The 22731-nt window shown below is 39.4% G+C and overlaps 1 protein-coding gene across 4 annotated transcripts in view; it reads left to right on the forward strand.

Annotated features, from left to right (window-relative positions):
• mid2 (midline 2) overlaps window positions 1-22731 on the forward strand; it is a 169623-nt gene that overhangs the window by 127261 nt on the left and 19631 nt on the right. For all 4 annotated transcript variants that reach the window (XM_034689093.1, XM_034689097.1, XM_034689095.1 and 1 more), the window contains 5 exons: window positions 2759-2866; window positions 7665-7813; window positions 10004-10131; window positions 10332-10475; window positions 19162-19323. In XM_034689093.1, coding sequence (XP_034544984.1) covers window positions 2759-2866; window positions 7665-7813; window positions 10004-10131; window positions 10332-10475; window positions 19162-19323 — 691 coding nt within the window. The remainder of the gene's footprint in view (window positions 1-2758; window positions 2867-7664; window positions 7814-10003; window positions 10132-10331; window positions 10476-19161; window positions 19324-22731) is intronic.

Below are 22731 nucleotides of genomic sequence, written 5' to 3' on the forward strand. Positions count from 1 at the left end.
TGTGGGATACATAGTGATGGCTTTATTTCATACTATTTTGGTTGCTTAATATGCATTGCATCTTCTTACCTATAAGGTGATAGTGTGACTGCTAATGCAACACATAGCTAGATTTTCAATATGAGATAATAAGTGGATTTTATCGAATGTGGTGCACTCTAATATCAGCTGGAATTACTGTTCTGTGAATGTGCAGCCAGTTATAATTTATACTATATGCATTAACATGATGAATAAGTGATATATGACAGGTCTAGTTAGCTGGATTGATTTACAGTGATTTAAGTTTAAAATGATAGTTTCAATCAATTTGTGAAAATGTCATATTATCAGTATTTTACTCAAAGAATTTAGAAATAATATCCCTTAATTTTGTTGTCAGATCTTAAATAAGTGTAAGATGAAGATATAGATGCTCAGTAGGTGAGGGCGTTTGTGTGGCAGAATGATCATGTACGAAGCCAGTAGAATTAGGAGCAAGTTTTGAGTGAGGTGAAAGAGCAGGATGATTAAGTTGAAGGTATTTCCAGTTATTCTAAATGCCAAGCAGTGGTTGTAATTCATATCGATCCTGAGCGACTGCTTCCATCTGGTTTAATTTCAAACCTGCAGTCATAAGGTGGCTCTTAGCAATATTAATTGTTTGTGTATATGTGTATGAATAATGAGGCTTAAGTGGATCTGTGAGGTGTAATGAGCTTAGCAGGGTGATGAGTGTAGCTTGTTGTTGATGTAAGTTGTTAGATTTTCTACAGCATGACACAAAGCCACCACCCGGTCAAATTCAATCAAAAGGAGATACATAATATGTTGATGTAGAGTTATGAGCCTTATCTAATATGGAAATGCTCTCCTTTAATCCTTTTACCTTTTTTATAAGACAGAAAGTACAAGGACAAAGTCTGTAGGAGGTAAATAAACTCTTGTGGGAATGATTCATTTTGACATTTATTTTGCTGTAATTAATTCATAAGTTCCTCCAAATTCAAATCAAAAACTGTCTCATGCTTTAATTATGAGTCATTTAATATTAGTCAATCTGAAATGATCACAAATGCATTTTCTTTTGTGAGTAACACCTCAGTCACGGTTGTTCAAGGGTGCTCTCTCACGATGCTTTCTCTGTTGAATCACTGTATGGTGTTAGCTCAGCGGTACTCTTGCTACAGACAGTGCACTGCAGTAAACACTCACTCCAACAAATGACAACAAACACTACAGCATCCAATGAGGCAGTTAAAGGCCATGTTTGATGGTGAGCCTCTTTTTGATGTCTAAGTGCAGTTACTCCAGCTTCAGTTGTTTAAGGGCCAACAGTGTGAGTGAAAACTGTCCACAGACATCACACCGGGTTGAGTATTGTGGAGTTCATTTGCAATTTTTTCTGACTGTTTGAATTAGCTTGTGGGCAGAGGCTGAGTAGAGGTGACTCCTGACATCACTGTAGAGAATTTGCTTTCACAGTACAGCTCTGTTTGTGTACAACTTTATTATTGGCACAACATTTCCCACACTTTTTACATCCTCAAATCTTTGCAGAGCAAAATGCAACTCTTGGAGCTGACTAAGAAGTGAACTTTCATTCCCTACAATCCCTTTCGACAAGTTCATAAACCCAGCTGAGTTGTTGCCTCTTAAAGGACATGCTGCAGTTTTTCTTTTTTATATTTGTGAATGGAATGACAATTACAGACAATTTAGTGGTCCCTGAATCATCTTCACTGCAGCTGGAGTAGTGCTTCTGAGTCTGGACTGATTTTATTTACTACCATAAGTTTCCTTATTTTTCTGTTTTTTGTGTCTGTGATTGTATTTTAAAAAAATGCAAACATGTTGATAGTGGTGCAAAGATCAGCCTTACAAACACCTTTAGCATTAGGAACACCCTCTCACTTCCACAAGCTCAGGATGGATTTTGATGTAGTGTAAGCCTGAACTGATAGTAAGTTACTGTGGCAGCTTTGGTCCTAAAATAATCACAGACTATATTAAATTGGCATGAAGCTAGCAAATTTTGTCTGTGAATTAATGAGTGTCTACACAGGCCCTTGCAGGGAGCTTTTTTAATAAGAGATGAATATTCCAACAATCTGCAACCCACTTCTTGTTAATTATGAGTGAAATCAACATCTTTTAGAAAAAGGTGTTTCATGCAGCATATTAGGGGTTCCTTCTTTATTACTTTTAAGTGTTAGGAACGGGGTAAATTGGTGGTTGAAATCCAGCAGTAATGGAGCCCCTTTATGAGCTGTCACACACTTTCCCTCAAGCAAAAAACCATCAAGCAATTTCTTCTGCCTTCACTGTGTTCTGCTCTTTGCTCTCTCAAGAGTTGACTGCAGGGATATTAATGTATGTAATCTTTGCATTGCAGGTTGTATCTCTTTCTCAGTGTGTGCTTTGTTATTTGAAATGATTTATGCTCTTCCCAGTGTCATAATTAAAGAGGTGGAAATCACTTCACATTTCACTGCAAGTTAATTTTAATCTAGCTGCACATCTTGTTGGAGGCAGCTTGTCCTTGTGTGCAGAATGAATAATGAAATGGAAAAACAAATGATGGGCTCTGTATGTAAGTGATGATATGAATCATCACAGCTCTCACTTGAGTAATCTTACAATGATTCCTTACAAACAGAGAGGAACTCATTTTGAGTTCGTAAAAAGCAACATCATTTGGTTTGTGTCATTTTGTATGTTTTTGAGCAGGAATCTATATCCTGGCCATGTTTACATGTTTACACACCTCTCTCCCCAGGTGAACACAGCCATGCATGAATCCAAGCTGGTGGAGGAGTGTGATGAGCTGGTGGAGATCATCCGTCAGAGAAAACAGGTCATTGCTGTGAAGATCAAAGAGTCCAAGGTGAGGTATTTCCAGGTCTCTTTAATGCTTCCTCACCTTCAGGTCTAGCATGTTTGAGATTTGACTTATTTAAATCCACTTGACGTTAATGGGAATAGAAGTTGATGCTGTTATATTATTATACTGTAGTATTTATTGACTAATGTTTAGTTATTCTGATTGATTTTTGTAATTAGGTCATTGCGAAAAAATAAATGAAAAAGAAAGCACCCATCAATGTTGTGACGTGTCTTTAAGATTAGTAAAGACAGTCTAGTAGGCTAGAATGAAATGATTCTGTAGTTTCATCAGCAGTATTTTACTGGGTACTTTGCGTGCTGCTGCTGTTTGATATAGTCTTGATAGGAAAGACAAGACTGAATCATACAGTAGGCTGTATCAATTTGTGACACTGGCCTTTAACCAATATGATTAGCTAAATGAGGCTAATTAGCTGTGAGTTTTTCACTACAGGCTACCAGTTGGACAGTTTATCTAATCATTTGAATTCACTGAAGATATAATTAAGAAATAGAGTGTGAGGTTTTAAAAAAAAGAAAGTCGTTGCAGAGCTCTCAAGTTTTGAACTCAGTTCAGAGTGAGAATTTGGCAGCGGGGGGGGGCAGACAGTCTGCATCTTCTAATCTGCGGTCAGTCTGCATTGCGCATGTGCATCCTTTTCTTTGGAACCTAACGTTGTTGCGTTGTTTTACCTGAATTCAGTGATGCTATTTTTTTATTGGCTGTTGGGTAGCTTTATTTCTTTCTTTCTTTTTGATTAGCTGGTGCGTGGTAAGCTCCTTCTGAACTCTACGGGAAATCCACTTGATTCCTACCTGTTCCACAGTGTAAGGAAAAGCGTGCATGAGACTTCAGAGCCCTGATGTTGAGTTTATGGAATTTGTTTTAGCTGTTATAGTTAAACTGAATCTCTCATTGTGAACCAAATACATCTTTACAAACTCAGCTCTGGTTCACAGCCCACTCATAGACATAAAGAGTATATGTGCATGACAGTGAGTAGGAAAACAGCAGTGGCATGGAAAGAAAATACTCATCCAGGTCTCTTTCTGTGGGTTTTTAATGGGCTGCTGCTGTATTTGCCCACTTGTTTACCTGAACATAAAATCACATGGAGGAACGGAAAAAAAGAGGGAGAAAGAGAGAAAGCTGCACACTCTCCTTCCTATATGCGGCCAACCTGAATGTGAGGGTGGAAAGATCTGAGATGGCACGAGGACTGTTGTGAGAGTCAAGAGACCCACTGTACAGATGTGTGTGGCTGTGTATGTGTGCGGACACGTGCCCCTGTGTATATGGGTGGATGTCTCTCCATGAGTACTGAGGGTTTTAGGACAGAGGTGAACTCTAAATTTACTCTCCCAGCAGTGAAGTTTTAAATTCTTGTAGTCGATCCTCTGAGGCTGCAAAAAAAGCTCAGTCAGACATGAAAGATTTCCAAACACTGAACACAAGGTCTGAACAAGGTGTATGTTTGTCAGAGGGAGAAAAAGAGTGTGTCAGAGTGTGTCCGCAGTGATTGCAGACAAAGAGCAAGGCTGCCTCTCCTGAGAGTCTGGTTCTGCAAAAGGCTGTCTGGTAGAGGAATGCACCAGAGGAGCGCTTGATTGATGTCAGCCTGCAGGTCATGTGTTAATATTGAAGGCTGTTTAAGGGTCAAAAATGGTGGAGGAAATGAAACTTGAGATATTCAATGATCACAGGTGTACCAAAATGGATTCTGAGAGGAGAGGAAGGGAGACCACAAGAGATCACATAAACACAACTTGTTCTCAGGCTTTGCATCAACCTGCTTCTGCTTTTTTGTGTGTGTTTTGCACAGCATAAGTGAGGAGCAAACTTGGAGGTGACTCTGACACAGAATAACAGGATTATTCAGGCTTGATCATGGCACAGCTGTGCAAGGTGCTTCCATCCTCTGTCTCTCTATCTCGCGTCTTCCTAACGAGCTCTGTCTCTCTCTGAGGAGGCTCTGCAGACATGCCTAATCTCTCCCTGCCAAAACAAACACACCGTATTCCCCATGTTCTGCAATGTGCAGGTGTGTTGTTTATGTGTGAATCTGCTTGTCCTCCATTCTTCTATGCCTCTCTTTGCAACTCTTTAAACTATTTAAGCTCATTAAGAACAGATGCGTTTGATCAGTGTTAGTATCTTTCGTCTTTGGTTTACAGGGTTATACCTGACATTACCAGAGCATGTCACAAATGCGAATTAGTCTGGGATATCCCAGATGGACCTGCAAATAGGCATTCCAACAAAACAGTGGCATCTCAGGTAGCAACCATGCTGTGAAAACGGTTATTACAGCAGAGGTGTATGGTTTTTGTAGCTCTTGGAGACAGCCTGAAGTGGAGATTTGAGGAATTACAGTTTTTTGTACATCCACATTGGCTTTACAACACTGAAGTCTCTGTCTTCAATTTACTGAAATACAAATGTTGTCAATTAGGGACATGCATTTGGTTGACTCCTGGTTGAAAGTTGAATGAGGAGATTGGTACCGCTACAGTAATCTGAATCTGTAGCCAGCTGCCAGGTTAGCTTATTATAGCAAAAAACTGTATACAGGGGAACCAGCTAGTCTTGTTTGGTTGCATAAAACTGTAAACAGGGGAACCAGCTAGAAATGAATTAGATTGAGGTAGGCACCTTGTTTTGTACATTGCCCTTAGATAGACACAAACAAATATGCAAACACATTAATTAAGCACAGAAGCAATTTTGTTCAGTCAAAACAAATCAGTCCTTGTAAATAAAGTCTACAAAATAATTTAATACATCATTCCACACAGAGAAAATACCCATATAGTAATATATAATCGAATGCTACTTTTAATTTCAAACTCCATTTGGACTCGACCAGTGGGCTGTTCATACTTATAATAAACAATATCTAAGCTTGGATTAAATATTGATTATATTTCAGCTTTAGAAAAGGCAGTGTTTGCACAATGGGAGACACTAACACACACACACACACACACACACACACACACACACACACACACACACACACACACACACACACACACACACACATAGAGAGAGAGACCTTGCCATATTGTTTATTATTCTGAGATGGAGGGTGTAATTGTTTCTTGAATTACTGTTTACAGCATATGTTGCTGAATAATAACCTACCTCGCTCCTCCTCTCTGAGTAGTTGACAACAACCTTCTGCTCATTTTTACTGTAAAAAGTTGAACATGTTGGAAGCTAAATATTCCAATCAATTAACCAGCAGTAGAGAATGAGTTCAAATCAGGAATGATTTTGATTCTTGAAGAGTCAAAGCCCTGACAAAACTCTTGACTGATTGCCACTCTGTGTTTTATTCTTTAGTCTTATTTGCATAATTCAAGCCCTGCTAGCTAAAATGTATCACTGAAAACCGGAGTGATGATTTATTTGGCGTCTCAAGTAATTCTCCGTAACTAAAAGTTCACTTAAATAAGACAATGACAATAACTTCCCTATACTGCTTGTCTTTTAAAAGTTCAGTATCGTTTGTATAATCATGATTTCTGAAATGCTTTTAACTCTGCATTAAGCTGTTTTTTTTATTTGACAGTTCACCTTTCGTTGTTAGTCTCCAGGCTCACAAGCAGACTGTGTTATTTCCTGTGGAGCACTTCATCAAACCAAGCTCATTCAAGACTCAGGAAGTGAGCCGTAATAAAGATAAATGGATTACTTTAATTTCAAGTAAGCATAGAAAGGCTTCCTTATGCTCCGCTGAAATTAAATGAAACCCGTTGATGGATTACAGTCAGAGAGGATCGCATCACAAAACTCAGTCTGTGTGTAACCTGACCTTGCTGATCAACCTACATAGGCACAGCATGATTTTTTTTTAAAGAATTTAAATAAACTAATACAGGCATTTACTCCCTTTCTTTTATGGTTTCCAGGGCATAGGGTACATGAGATTTTATATTCCTGGCTGTCTTGAATTGCCTAGTTGAGTCCTTCTTGCAGATCTATCTCTCAGTATTCTACTTTTTTACAGACAAGCACAGATACTGCACACCCTTTTTTAGGGGTGTCCAGACTTTTCTGGCTGGGGGGGCACCTGTGACTACTACACACATCATTACCCTCCCTTCTCCACTGTCCAACACAGTCACTATCTGTTTAAGATTCCCACAGAGTGTGTGTGTTTTAGTGTTCCTCCACAGTAATAAAGCTTTGTGCTAGTCAGCACTATGACAACTTGTTGGTTTCACCCAGCAGGGACAGTCTCAGGGGTGTCATCAATGCAGACTTTCTGTCACTGTGTCAAGGTAACCTGGAAGGAAAGCTTAAATAATGTCCAAAAGTGTTGAATGTGTTTGTGGATTACTGATGTCACCGTGATATAAACCCCATACAGGGATTATTGGAGCATATTTGAAATGTATCTCTAAGGTATACAGAGCTCTGAGAGAAATTTTCCCAGAATTAGAGCAGTAGATGGGATGTGAGTTGCCATGAGCAATTTTGGAAGTTATTTTCAGGCACAGGAGATGAGCATAAAAGATCAATAACAGCAGAGACTGCTTTTGTCTGAGTACTGGGGGTTGTGATGAAAAAAGGTGTATAGCTTCAAATTCCTGCACAGTAGAAAAAAGTGTTTTGTTCCTTTGACTGCCACAGCTAATATTTTGATACATATCATTTTGTGTTGTTTCTGTGTTCTTATTATTTAATAGACAAATTGAAGAGTCTAGTCATGTATTCCTTTAAGGCTCACATAGAGGGCATAAATAGAAATTGGTGTTGCAGCACAGCAGCATGATCTGTGTTTGTCTTCCAGGTGATGAAACTGCGCAAGTTGGCTCAGCAGATCGCAAACTGTCGTCAGTGTCTGGAACGTTCCAGCGCCCTCATCACACAGGCTGAGCAGAGCCTGAAGGAGAACGACCACGCCCGCTTCCTCCAGACCGCCCGAAATGTAGCAGAGAGGTGGGTGATACAGTTCAGACATACACAGATTTACACACACATACACACACACTTGTTTTTTGTGAGGTAAATAAATGGTTGAAATAAAGCTTTGATCAGGAGTGTAGTTTTGCTCATATTGTTGTTTGAGGACATAACATGGCAAAAAAGTCAAAAAAACAGGAAACACATTAATACAGAAGTGGACAATGGTAAGATACAGATTTTTTTGCTCAAGTTGTTTTATTACCTTCTTTTAAAAGTAGTTTTGTACCAAATATGTTGATAGCTTTCATCTGTTTTTATACTTTGCCTTATAGGATTCTATTGTAGGACACACCAACTTTAAAAAATGTATTACACAGAAAACCTTAAGGGCTTGTCTCCACTAATAATGTTTTGTTGTTTAGTATTTCTAAAACTCAGCATCCTCAGTGCAAAAACTCAAGACCAGCTACCCCTGGTCTGCAATATGTAACGTAGTGAGGCATAATGGTGCGGCAAAGTCTAACCCTACAAAAAACAATAAGTGTTACCTAAAACTTGCTGACAGCATGTCAGCCAAACACATGAACATTTGGAATTTCGTTGGAGTCATTTATGGTTCATCTTGTCCTGGTATAAACAAATAACATTAATAAAGTCAGTGGTATAGTTTTGAAAAAATCTAATGTCCCATAACAATAAATCAAACACACCCTTTAAAATATTCTTAAGTAGGTTTAGGAAGTGACGTTTGTTTCGCATGCGCAGTCTTATACTATTGAGGTGAGCTACAGAGCACCACCGGATGGTCACCTCACACACAGCTTGTCTTGAGTTGTTGTCTGTGTTCTTGGAACAATGCAGAATATCATGGAACATCACAACTTATTCTGCCGCACATTTAACTTGGGAGATTTTGCAACTAATGTCAGCCTGCCTAAACCCCACAGCACTGGATATCAGCTGCGGCATGTCAGTAGAAGCTTTTACTCAGGTTAACTAACAGTAATGAAAGGCAGCTGCGCTCCGTCCAACACGGATCACAACACAGCACGGGCGGTTCATATCAAATTCAGAATGAGTTAGAAACAATTAAGGAGAAGAGAGTTGTTTGAGATGACATAACATTAGCAGATGTGCTTTGTAGGTTTTGACAAGCAGCAGCTCCCTCCTCTTTACAGTGCTGCGTACCATTGAACCTTTTAGTGGTACGCAGTACCGGGCCTACTTTCACTCCTGCTTAACTGTCACTGCTAAGAGAAACTGGATGCCGCGGTACAACTTTTGTAACAAAGCAACAGTAAACACCGGTGAAAAGTGCTCAGTAATTGAGGTTGTGGGCGCAGCCAGCACCACAAAGAAAATAAATTCTGCAAGTGGATTTAGGCTCTAAATCTCCCACCCTAAAATGAGGTTACCTGTATTGACTTTTTTGCTTCTATGAAATCCAATCTTCGAGGAAGGCTAAATCAGAAATCTATCAAACCTTTCAAGCTCCTGGGATCTATGTCAGGTTCTTTCTGGGGCTTTACCTGCAGTTTCTCTTCCCACCTGCATACCTCTGTAATACTTTCATCCTTGCCTCCAAACACGGGGCCAGCAAGTTTCTCACATTTTTTCTTACACAGACAACAATCTGCAGCTGGTGTTGTGTTTTTAATACCATTTCTATCCAGCACTTGCCCGAGCAGTTTATTGAACGACTGGTTTCTCTTCACTGAGGAGCAAAAGTCTTAAGGACTAGAGCCAGTCTGTGCTCCACTCTGTAACTCTGCCAGCTCTGTGGTTCAGGCTGTTTCCTGCCGCAGACGGCTCAATGATGCTCAAAGCAGAAGTAGGCGGCACATGTTTCCACAAATCTGTGCACACTACGGAGGCAGTCTGTCAGTGTGAGTCTGGACTGTTGTGTTTTGATGAATCTCTGGGTTTATAAGTGGCTGAGTTTTAGGATGGGCCAGGTTTCAAAATATATTACTAATTTTATACTTCTTTTTTCCTTCCCTCGCTGTCATCTTCTTATTGTTTTCCCCCCGCCATCATCCCCCTCAACTCCTTTTCCTTCTGTCCTCACATTTCTCCACCTCCCTATCACCTTTCATCTTATTGCTCCTCCGCTCTTTTCCTCTGATCACTTCATCTGACCTCTCGACCCTCTTCTGCTCTCTCACCTGTCCACCGTCCCCCTGACATTTCATTCACTTCTCCCACGTCATGACCTCTGTAAAGGGTTGCCATGGCGACGGCCTCCTCCCAGGTACTCATCCCTGATGTCAACCTGAACGAGGCGTTTGACAACTTTGCCTTGGATTTTTCCCGGGAGAAGAAGATTCTGGAGGGACTAGATTATTTAACAGGTGAGCTGTGTTATGTCCAATAAAATGACCTACATTTATTATTTCATTTGCTGAAGAGAAAACCTTTGATTCAAGATTTTACAACACAAAATAGACGGGTTATAAACTGCTAAGAATCATTTAAATTGTACCTAATGTTATACCCGATTTATAACATAAGTTTTTCTTATAAGTCGTGTTGTGATTTCCTCCACATGTAGCTCCAAACCCTCCATCCATCAGAGATGAATTGTGCACTGCCTCCCATGACACCATCACTGTCCACTGGACGTCTGAGGACGAGTTCAGCGTCACCTCCTACGAGCTGCAGTACACCATCTACACTGGGCAGACAAATTTCATCAGTGAGTATTAGCACATTCATACTCCAACTTTCACTTCCACTTTAACACAAACATAGCTAGAGAATGTGACAACACAGAAGAAGCATCATTAGTTACGGATGTTGAAAAGTATTTCACGTATTTATATGACACAATTTTTTTAAGTCAACATTAGAAAAAGAAAGCAGAGACATGTGTATATTAGAGCTAAAACATCTGGAATGATGTGTTTTTGAGCGTGCATCAAAGTGGACACAAATCCATCTAATCAAATATGTTCTTTCATGATTTAGTGCTGAATACCTGCATGGTACCTCAAAGACTGCAGATCAAAAGATCTCTCCGACATTGATAGTGTTGTAGTCATCAGCTTTAGAGAAAAAATAATGCAACTCTCAAAAGAAAATGACACAATCCTTCTCTCATAAATAATAAGTTCAATCAAAAACAATAAAACACAGTCTCACTTATTCAATAAACTCTGGGATTTTGCTGCTACAGCTTGACTTGGTGCAGCAGCTTTTGAGGCTAATGTTTGGAATTTGTACTTTTATTATGTATATATGACCTATGTGCTACATTTTAGCATTTAAAGTGATACTGTAATGTAAGTGTAGTTGTGACTCACGGTAACGACATCGTCTTCTCATTAAGAGTTATATAATTTAACCTTATTTTTTTTTATTATTACAAAAAAATTTAATACAGCAACACAGCTCTGACTGGAAAAGGTCTAACCATAGACTGTATAAAATATGGACGTAGTATCCGTGACATCACCCATCTGTTTCTGAAGTGTTGTTTTGAGGCCAATCGGCGGCGGCGGCCATATTGCTGCTGTCGAGCCAGTGTGACATAAAGAGTTTTAGCCTCCTAGCCAACAGCTGCAGTGTTCCCGCAGGCAGCTGTGCCTCTCATTGGAAGACTAGTAATCTCAATATCTTCGAAGTTGCCGCGCTAGAAAAAAATTCACCCCCTCACAGTGAGAGCACATCGAGAAATGAGCTATCCAGACTACACTCGTCTTTTGTACCAGGCTGTAAACATGTTTATTTCTGCTGTAAAGATCGTTTTTTTCCCATTCATGTGTATGTGACTTCCGGTACTTCCGGAGCCAGCCTCAAGCGGATCCTTGATGTACTGCAGTTTTTAACACTTCCGCATTGGACTCAAATTTTTAGACCGGAGGTTGCCGCTTGGGTCTAACACACAAACTGACACACAAACTAAAAGAGAAAAACAAACAAATAAACATGTGATCACCCACAACAGGACAAGACTTTGGGAACAAGGGATGGAGCCTACATATTGTTGAGTGTATAGATAAAGAGATAGGAAATTGAAAAAAAAAAGTATGCATTCATGTTCATTCAAAAATTGATGGGGTTTAAAACTCAAATATCAATAGGAGTCTGTTAGTACTGGACTGTATTCATGGTGATTGACAACTTAAATAGGCCTTTTATCTATCACTGATAAAGTAAAATTCAAAGAGCCTCTGTGGCCACTGCTCGGATCTACAAGTGCTGATGCTGCTTGCTCCATAGATATCAGTTCCAAATAATCTTTAAGCCAGCTGTCTATATCAAAACATTTTGGTTGCCTTACCTTCCAATTCATTGAAATTGTCTGTTTCACAGATAGAAATGCTAATGTGATCAAGTGTTGTAATTCTCTGGAGGTTATTGTAACCTTAATTTATTTAAGACCTATTCCTTATAACACACAAAAATACAATAACATTGCATGTACATAAGATTTCCGCAGTCACGGTCAAGCAAACAAACACATCTGCAGCTACATAGTCTCTCATGCACCGGCCAGAGAGAAACATCATCTGAGCTGAGTTCTCTGAACTTACACAAAGAAGTAAATTGGGGCAGCACAATACTTTCTGTATTTCTCTTTCTTATTTTCATATGTTCAGTATTTAATGCAAAGCCTTTTGCATAACCTAGATTTTCTGTCCAGTTTCAGTCTTTGTTGTTTTCCATGCTTTTATTTATAGAGACAGAGCTGAGTTATTAAGACTACTTGTTATAAAAATAGGCCATACAGCTCATATCACAGGGGGATGCTGGGAATGGTTTCACGATTTAGTGTCTGCTGTTTGTTCAAACAGAGAGAAAAACTGCAGAAACAGAGATTGGGAATGTAAAATCACTGCAGCACTCTTCATTTCTCTCAACAACAAAAGTACAACATATTTTGGAAAAGTGTTTTTTTCAACCCATGCTTGGCTTTGTTTATTTTTACTATACTGAACCAAACTCATATTGCAATTTTTAGGAGCAGGTAGTCAGAATTCATCTGGCTTTTGGATCAAACAACACAACTATGCCACGTTGCAGGCAGTACTTTGCTCATCATCTGGAACATAAAGCTCCGAAAATGCCGCAAATTCCATCAAAGTCAGACTCCACAACCATGGACAACAATGACTGGACAGATTTTTGCCACTCTTGACAATGTTTGGTTACTTTCTCTACATTCCTGCACAGTTTAACTCAGATCTTCCCCTATATTTTGTCTTTTAACTTTGACAAAGATTCTCACTGTGTTTGTAACTGAATGTAGATTACACGTGTCCTTAGTTCACCTAAAACAATCCAGCTTAACCTGAGTGATGTATTTGTGCTGTTGTGGATCCAGCTTTATGAAACAGGACTTTTAAAAGACCACTCTCATGAATCTTCATCGCTTTAAATGATGCCAATTCAGACTGATTCAGAGTAACAAACATCTAGCGCCCATCTGCTGCCCAGCATTCCCTCTATGCATAAATAAAGGGACAGAAAGTCTGCGAAGGAGGAGGAGGAGGAGGAGAAAAAGAGGGGAGAACAGGTGAAATTCAGAGTGGATAATGGTTAAAAAGGGGAGGTGAAAATTAGCACTTAGCACTAATGTGAGGAGAAAATGATTAATGTACATAATGGTGCACATTCTCACATTTTCCGACACACACACACCTGTGCTTCTCCACCTGCCTTCCCATCTTTGATCCTTTCATCATCTCTTTTTCCCTGAGCAGCCTGACATTTCTCTGTCTAACCGAGCAACTCAAGTGCCCCAGACATTTGAAACATCAGGATACATTTCAGCTGTTAGTCTGAGTGACTCGGATGTTAAGCCGCATGCTGCCACAGAGTCCTCAGAGATTCACAGGAGAAACTGAGAAAAGAGAGAAACCCATTTAGCCTGCCATGCCACTTGAGTTTTACCATTGCATTTTTTTCCTCTGACTTTTCAAGTGGCTAAATGCTCCCACTTGAATGCAATCCTGCCTCTCTCTCTCTCTCTCTCTCTCTCTCTCTCTCTCTCTCTCTCTCTCTCTCTCTCTCTCTCTCTCTCTCTCTCTCTCCCTCTCCCTGCCTCTTTCGCTCGCATGGCCTCACCCTCAGACTTGGCTAGCCTTTGCATGTCAAGGGAGTAAAGGGCTGTGGGGTCCTTGGAACCCTGCCTCTGCAGGATCATCAAAGTACAGCAGCAGAAAATAGAATCACAAGTGAAACCAAATACTATTGTGAGGCATTAGCAAAAAAATCAGAAAACAAGACTGCAAATAGTAATGGCTTCATTGTGGCAGCAACATGAGGCTCTTTGCAAGGTGGTAAGCTGGAGGTGTGGAGTATTGTTTACCTGTTTATCGACCAACAAGCTTCAGGGACTACTCCACTTATACCGTGCATCATGTCCTGATAATATTTGTTTTTGCCCCTCATCAAAACACATAATAAAACCTTCCATTTACTTTATACTCAGACACACTATAGTCTGTCACCTTGATTTTATGATGTTTCCTGTGAAAATAAAGATTGATTGCAGAGTAACAAGTGCAAGTGCAGAGGAATTAATCCATCAATCTGATTGTTTAAACGTGTAATCATAAGCTGGTGCTGGTTTACACCCAGATGAGGTTATTCTTTTATGAAGGTCAGTCAATCAGATGTAAAATGCTTTTATACATCCCTTCTAAAAAGTACACGTTCAAAATGTTTCCTCAAAAATACAATAATATGTAATTTTGTTCTGACTGGTCATTACCCCATAACAGTGGGAATTCATTCTCCATAGCAAAATTAATGCCAGGTATGACCCATTGACAGAGCTCATGTCAAATCAATCCATGTAAAGTAGCTAGCACATTGCAACACTACCTGTTGACACTGTGGCAAAAACATTAGTTTTCGTATCAAGCTGGTCTTGTGAGTCAGGATGTAAGAGCAGCCTGAGGATCTACTAGGCCGCAACTGTCTGCGATAGAGAGAAAAAGGGAGCAAGATCCTGTCCTGCAATTAAGGCCACGGCAGCAGAGCTGTCGAGTACATCTCTAAGCTTCAATTTACCATAAAGTAACTTTAACCAAAAACTGTAGTGATGATAGCAACAGTGTTAAAAGTTTGACATGTGCCTTGTTATTTTTGTTTAGGGATGCGACCACTGCCAAGCGCTGAGAAGAAGGAGAGCTGAATGAGGACTGAAATGTCAATGTCAATGTCATAAATATTCCTGCAGAAGTCTCTTCCACCTTGTTAAATGTTACCTTCAGTGGAAATATGATCAGCATAATGTGAAACTTGTAAATGTCTTAAGTTAATAGGCAGGTGATGTGTAGTGAACAGCTTTGGAGCCTTGTCTCAATCAGTAGGGATTCTAATTTCTATAGCCACACATCACTGTATATTATCCCTTACTTGGAACCTACAATGATGCAGAGCATTTTATTGATCAGGGAGGAACTCTAGTCTTGTACTCTAAAGTAACCATCTTTTGATATAGTGAAAAACGTGTGTTCCCAAAAAGTCAAACTTGTGTTTAAATTTTTCCGATCGACTCAACTCAACTCAACTTTATTTATATAGCACCTTTCAGACATAAAAACATGCAGCCCAAAGTGCTTCACAGAATAACAGAGACAGAAAATAACAGCAATGGTTACATTATAAAAGGCATGATTATAAATAAAATACTTAAAAATAAAATAAAATCAATACAGTACAATTAATAAAATAAGTTAAAAATAAGGTAGCGTTAACAAGATCAGATGAATACAAGAAATAAATAGATAAATAAATAATACATTTTTATAAATAAGATAAATAAATGTTAAAACAATGATTAAAATAATAAAGATTAAACTAATAATGATTAAACTAATAATTATTAAAATCATAATGATTAAAATAATAATTAAAATAATTGAAATAATAAAGATAATAATAAATGCAGTCCAGGGCTAAAAATAAACTAATCTAAATTAAAAGCTAGATTAAAAATGTAAGTCTTAAGTTTACTTTTAAAAACACCCAGAAATCAACTTTACCCGGAGGTGAAAATCAAATGAACGCATTAAAAAAACTAGTCAGTTTGACTTCTTCATTTCCTTAAATGTTGTAACTTCTCTGCTTCAGAGACTAGTTTAAAATGTGACAGCCTCTTCATCACTGCCTCCGGTGAAAAGTCTCGTCTCTGTACATCTACAGCCCCATTTTCTGCTCTACAGCCATTTTGTTATTTCAGATCCTTTCCTCGTGGCCCATAGCTATCATATTTATAACCACTATCCCATTAAACCAACAAGGCGTAGGAGCCAAATAGCCGCAGTAGCCTCCACGCTCATCTGTTTTCCTGCACCGCTCAGCTGAAGCAGCTTTGCTGTATCTGTCCGAACTAATAGAAGTCCAAACCTCCCCACTTCCACAGACTTCAAACAACATTTTTACAATTTCTCTTGTCAGTTAGTTCATTTTCAAGGAGGTCTGCATGTTTAATCACAGCAGCAATATGTCTACCTGCTGAATCCGATTGACAACTTCATCAGTCTTTATGTGTATTCATGAGCACTGCCCTGTGGTGAGGTATAAATATGATTATCACAGGTGAAAAGCAGGATCTCAGTTGGTATTAGGACAACCTGGAGTTAAGAAAAATCCCTCTCTCTCTGTAACTCAACAGGGCGTCTTTCAAAATAAGAACAGGATCAGTCTGTTTGTTGAAAAGATGAAGTTTAAGGCATTGTATTGCATCATCAAAGAAAATCCTTCCTCCACTTCCAGGATACTTTGTGTTTCTGTTTCCTCCTCCTCTATCTTCTTCACACACTGATGCACACAAACACACAAACTGTACTTACATAAATACACTTAATGCCTGGTTAGACACAAGCTGATATAGTTCCCCTCCTATTTTTTCTTTTCTTTTCACATTCAGTTACCCCTCCATGCTTTGAAGTCACATTGCTCTCCAAAGCAGCTTTGCTTGTGTCAGAAAACTCTCTTTTCAGCGGCAAAAGTAGGGATGGAGTATTTCTGTGTACTGACCTAATTTGATTTAGCAAAAAGGAAGAGAAGCTATGGAGATCAAAAGCTTTAAAAATGGAAAGCAGCGTGAAGTCCTTCTCCCTCGTTTTCCCCCTGTTCCTCTTTTGGAAAGCCCAAATAACAGTGTAGCCTCCCTATTTTCTACACATAGGGCTGATACCTCAAGTGGGAGGGGTAACTTTGGAAAAAACGATGAGGAAAATCAGAAAAGGATTTCATTGTGTATTTGTAGGGCCATGCCAAAATAAAATGTGCATGAATCAGCTGGACATTTCATAAAACTCCTTTATAAATTTTTTTTACCGTGAAGGTTGATGAATGCTTTCCACCGTGTTATTTTGTCTTTAAAAAACGGCCTGTAAAAAGTCTGCAGATATGTAAAGCCTTTACACTTACTTTACCAGCCCCTCCCCTCATTCATTCTTAAAGCTGCCTCACTTTTAAAGGCCGTATTTGCGTCCTGTGAAGTATTTATATTTACAAGCAGACTCACAGCCATTATTTATGCATGCTGTTGCCATCTTGTTCAATAATTCACAACGCATCCTCACCATAAGGGACAAGGCAGGCATGGCCTCGAGAGCTCTCTTCCCCTTCTTTCCTTCATATCTGTGAAGGGGGTGAAAAATAAAACTGATTGTTATTCCAACTTCAACTCTACAGACATAAACCTCGACTGTAGCGCAACCAAACACAAAGCTTTGTTTGTTTTGGCATGGGTCTGTGTTTGAATTTTTTCAGGTAGGGAAAATAAGTTTTAAAAGCGTAGCAGTCGATTGTTCAACGTCCAAATGTTTGCTCATGAAACATGATTTTTGTGTGGTGTTCTGTTGGCACATCACAGCGGGATTAATCAACGTGTTTATGAAGTTCAAGGTTTATCTAGCAGGGTAATAAAAACTCATTAATATTCGTTGTGTTTTTACACAAACTCGCATATTTACTGCGGATAGATATGCTCCAATTTCTGCTACAAAGAATGTTTAATCAGCTCTCATCACCTGTCCTCTCTGACAATGCCAATAACCTGTGAAGAGCACAGCCAATGAGCAGGAAGTGGGAAATTTCACACTGTTTTTCACACATCAATGACTAGCATAAGTTTAGTACACCTACGGTAACACATTAAGCTAGCTGGGATTTTTTTTTTTCACATTTGTATTACTCATAAACAGGCATCCTCAACCACTACCATCTTTGATCCCAACTTCTTTGTTCAACAACCAGGGGCGTCCAGACTTTGATGACTGGCAAGGCCCAACTGGGGCAATGACAAATGCAGAAATAAATAAGCAACATACAGTATAAATTTGCTAAGCTTGAATTATTGTAGGCCATGTTTCAGTACCTTAGCATTGCCAGTTAATGTATTTATTTCCATTTTATAGACTGTTTGCAGGAGTTCCCTTGCAATATTTGACGGACTGATTCTTCTCCTACACACCTGTCTTGTCAAACAGATTTGTTGAGTATTTTTCTCCAGTTTGAAGAAGGAAAAGTACTAGCAGCCTCATGCAACACAGTCCAAAATAATTTGTCTCAACTTTAAATCCGCCACTGACAAGGCAAATAGAAAGTCATAGTTCAGGGTTTTGGGGTGGCACATGAAAAGACCAATCATACTTTGAAGAGAGCCCATGCCACCTCTGGCCACCGTTCTGGGCATACTCCTGTCAGCTCTTAAAAACATAGAGGGGGGAAAAAAGGACTAATGCTTTCGTGTAGATTCATCTCCTTTATTTAACACAATGTTGGAGGCCAAAAGAGCCACCCACTGTAGCCAATCCTCCTGGAGCTGAGCTTTCCTCTCCATCCTTCACACTCTGCTGCAGCTGAGAGACTGCAAAGACTGTGTTTGGAAGCAGGTGACTGCAGAGCTAACCCAGCCATCACTAACCCTCTGCTCATAGTCACTTTGAGTCAAAGCTGCACACCGACTGAGGTCATGGCGGTGTTGCCCATGTTGCCGTACATTTAAACATGAAAGGCTATCACAGTCTTTTGCCCTCAGGCGCTCGCTGCAGATGTTCACTTGTCATATTGTGTGAGCACCTTGTTCTTAATGGGTTATAGCTTCAGCTTAGCGAACACACAAAATCGCCGCAGGGAAGCATACCGTGATAAAGTTGATGGAAAGGTAATGGGATGGATCAGTGTGTACACATAAATGTTGCAGAACATCGAGGATGATCGCTCAAGGTTTTAACTCTGCGATGACTCACCGGAGGTTTTGAAAAAAAAAAACTCCTCGGGTCAGTTTTTTTTTTATGTTGCTGTTTTCTCAGCAGGAGTTAGAGTAGCTTTACTTATTCCAAAAAACATCAACAGAAGTTGGTGACTCATGCTATGTGCGTCTTTCTGTGTGTGTGTTTCTGTGTATCTGCTAGGTTTGTACAACTCAGCTGACAGCTGGATGATCGTACCGAACATCAAGCAGAACCACTACACAGTCCACGGCCTGCAGAGTGGCACCCGTTACATCTTCTTTGTCAAGGCGATCAACCAGGCAGGAAGTCGCAACAGTGAGCCGGCACGCCTCAAAACCAACAGTAAGTGAAAGATCATGTGATCTCTGTTTTTTATGAAGATTAACGAGAACTGTTTCAAGTCTTGTCACAGTGAAAACAACTCAGGAGTCTACAGAGTGTTCGGAGTACTCCAACAAGTCTAACTTTAAGTAGTGTGTCATCGTGACCATCGATGTCTGGTAGAAAATGCTACTCTGACATTTGAAAAAACATCAATAGTGTCCAACACTTTTTCCTTTATTACTCCCGAAGATAACACACTGTAATGGCAGTGATTTTTGCATAGCATGTCTCAACCACTGTCCTTGTTTGGATGTTGGCAGAGAGTTTGGGATTTGGAGAGTATAACTTGCCTATAACAACATTAAAAAGCTGGCATTTTTAGGATAGGGATGCACTGATCCCACTTTTCAGGTCCTGATACCGATATCGATACTTGGGCTATATACCAATACTAGCCGATCCTCCTTAGAGGGGTTGTAGCCTTGTTATTGTATGAGACTACCCAGAGTCAAAAGTCTCAATACCGATACCTGGGCTCTGGTATCTGCTGATACCGATACTGAACTGATCCGATCCTGAATCGCGGACGGAATCTACCATTGAACGTGGAATATTGCGGAAATTGACATAATGTGACTGAAATGCTGTCATCATGAGTTTCGTAGTTTTTTTTTGCAGACTTAGCTGGTGTTTCTGGTGGCCGCTTCGACATGTTGTTTGTTTCAGGAGGGGGCGGGTGAGTCTTTGTGATAGGATGCATGGTTGGTGCCACGAATGAGCGGTCCCCGGACACATTTCCCAGACAAACGCTGCTTCTCCTCGTGATGTCGCTGGGCGGTGGGAAACCTAAATGGAGAGAGATGGTACAAGGACTAGCTAGTCCTACTATTATAATACTTGTCCTAAGGCAATCACTTATGATGAGCTGAAATGGACTTGTGGTTACATTCAGTTATTTCTTTTACTTGAAACCATGTAAAATTATAAGCACTTTGTACTTATAGCACTTATTGGTACATTATTATGTTACAAAATTATGTTTTGACTTAAAGTACTGGCCAAAATTGTGCAATGATGTGTTGCATCAATAAATTTAAGGATTTTTATTATTCATTTAAGGACCTTTTATTCAGTGACACAAAAAGCACACAATATATGGTGGTAAAATAAGTGTAAAGGGTAAAAAATGGAATTCTAAAAAGTTAAAATGGACAAAACAGAATTTGGAAAAAAATAAAACAGAATTCATAGGGCCCTAATCCTGGTATTGATTTAACAATCTCTATTCCTTAATGTGAGGATAGAATCATGTTTTGGCAACTTCAGGCTTTTCTGACTTTGTAAACCAAAATAAGGAAACATTTCTAAACTGACAGTATCATTATTCAAGAGATTATACATGTGTACCAGCAGTCTGGTGAGTTAATCTTCATAACCAATAGATATTGTAAACACAGAAAAGCATAGAACTGAGATAAATAGATCTGCCATATGGATCAGCACTATATATCGGCCCCTTGATACCGATATCCAATCTAGCTTTTTGAGTCCGATCTAGCTGATATCCGATACCAGGATCGGATTGGTGCATCCTTATTTTAGGGATTCAGGTTCACAATTCAGCACAAGCATGCTTTATATTTTTGATAAACACCATCACCTGGAGCTTCTTAAAAACATTTTCTACCATGAATTAGCATAGAGTATACATCTTTAATTAGTCATAAGTCCCTATTAAATTTTTTTCTCTCTTTATATATACTTTGGGGCTACTTATAAAGAGTTATGGCTTTTTCATTAACAGTGTGTTGCATTTGCAAACCAGTTCCCTTGTCTCTCTGCTGCTTTTACTTTAAGGAGTAGAGTTTGATAGTTGGACTGCTGTCTGAGTATTTCTATTTGACTTGTGGACTCTCTTGTATCACTGCAGATGATACAGTGTCAGAGTACAGTACCAAGAATCAGAGGTGAAACCCCACACCCATACAGATAGCAGCAACTGGTTTCACAGATGAGACAGTTAGCACGATGCATTCGTGGGGAGAGTGGATCTTCTTCTTTATCACCATGCAGGGAAGAACCAAAATAGAATAAGAGACGTTATGAGATGAGATCAAGAGTAATACCTATTAAATAAAATATAAACTACTGGTAAAAGCAGATGGAACAAGAACAATCCGTATCCAATTTTTGTTATGTTCGAGAGGACTGACCTTGGACCCTGTTCAAAGCATCTGGAACAAGTTGAGGACGCTAAAACCAAAATAACAGTCTGTGTCTCTGAGATAACCCTCACTTTGGGTGTTTGGCTCTGTTGAGGGTCATTGAGGCTATCACCAGTGAAGCACAACTTGACATTTTTTTCAGTTTACTCCTGTTTTTGAGAGTAAGACTGGCAAACTGGAAACATCCTAGAAAAGGACTGAGTCATTTAAAAAAAAAACATTTACATAATAGAGAAGTGAAGTGTCCTTTTAACAACTTTGTAATGTATTTAAGAGAACACATACTACAAGTCTAGAGGAATTCCCAATTACTTCACTGCTGTCATAATGGGGCCCTCTAAAAGGCAAGAGCTTACCTGACAGGGTTTCCATTAAACAGACTCCTCAGAGATAAAGCCAGTGCGCAAACACTACAATAAAATCCATGTTGACAGTAGATACCTGCAAATGTGCAAGAACACGGTTAGAAGCAGAAGAAAGGTCAATAAAGAGACGCCGTCATGGTTCTGGTTTCCCTCCAGGTATCTCAGTGTGAGATTTCACAGCAGCTGAAGCGTCCTGAACGCCTTTCATTGCTTGTTATAGACAGACTGGCCAATATGAAATGATCTTAGAGTAAAACTCTATATTTAAAACATGCCAAAGTTTGATTATTATTTAGTGTGTTAGATGACTTGACATTTGCCCTCTGACACAGTAGAAGAACAAGGACAATGAAATAAATGAAGAAATACCACCAGATTTCAGGTAACAACAATTGAATAATTTATTCTTTCTACAATCACAACCAGGGCTTTCCCCTTTCTGTACAACAGCCAAGACATTTACAAACACTCGCCTCATCAACTTTAATCTTCCAGCCCGAGGCCCATTTCTCAAATTAGAAAGCTCATGAGTGGATTCACAGATATCAAACCTGGAGTAGTACTTGTTCCCAATTCAGCTCACCCTCAACTTTACTCCTGATATTAGCTGTGTTCCTTCTCTTTCTGCAACATCATGTTATTTTTGTTGTACTCATCCTCCTAATGTCCTAATGAGACCTGAATTCATTCTGGGGACATTTTGGGGGTAATCACATTATTTGTACTCAAAAAAAGTCCACTTGAAGCTCCTGCAAGGAACTTTTGGTTTGTGTTGACTTTTGCAACCCCTAATGACAGAGCAATACCTCTTCGGTCTGCTAATTTTGTCCGGTACA

This window comes from Notolabrus celidotus, chromosome 8 (assembly GCF_009762535.1).
Source record: "Notolabrus celidotus isolate fNotCel1 chromosome 8, fNotCel1.pri, whole genome shotgun sequence".
Lineage (NCBI taxonomy): Eukaryota > Metazoa > Chordata > Actinopteri > Labriformes > Labridae > Notolabrus > Notolabrus celidotus.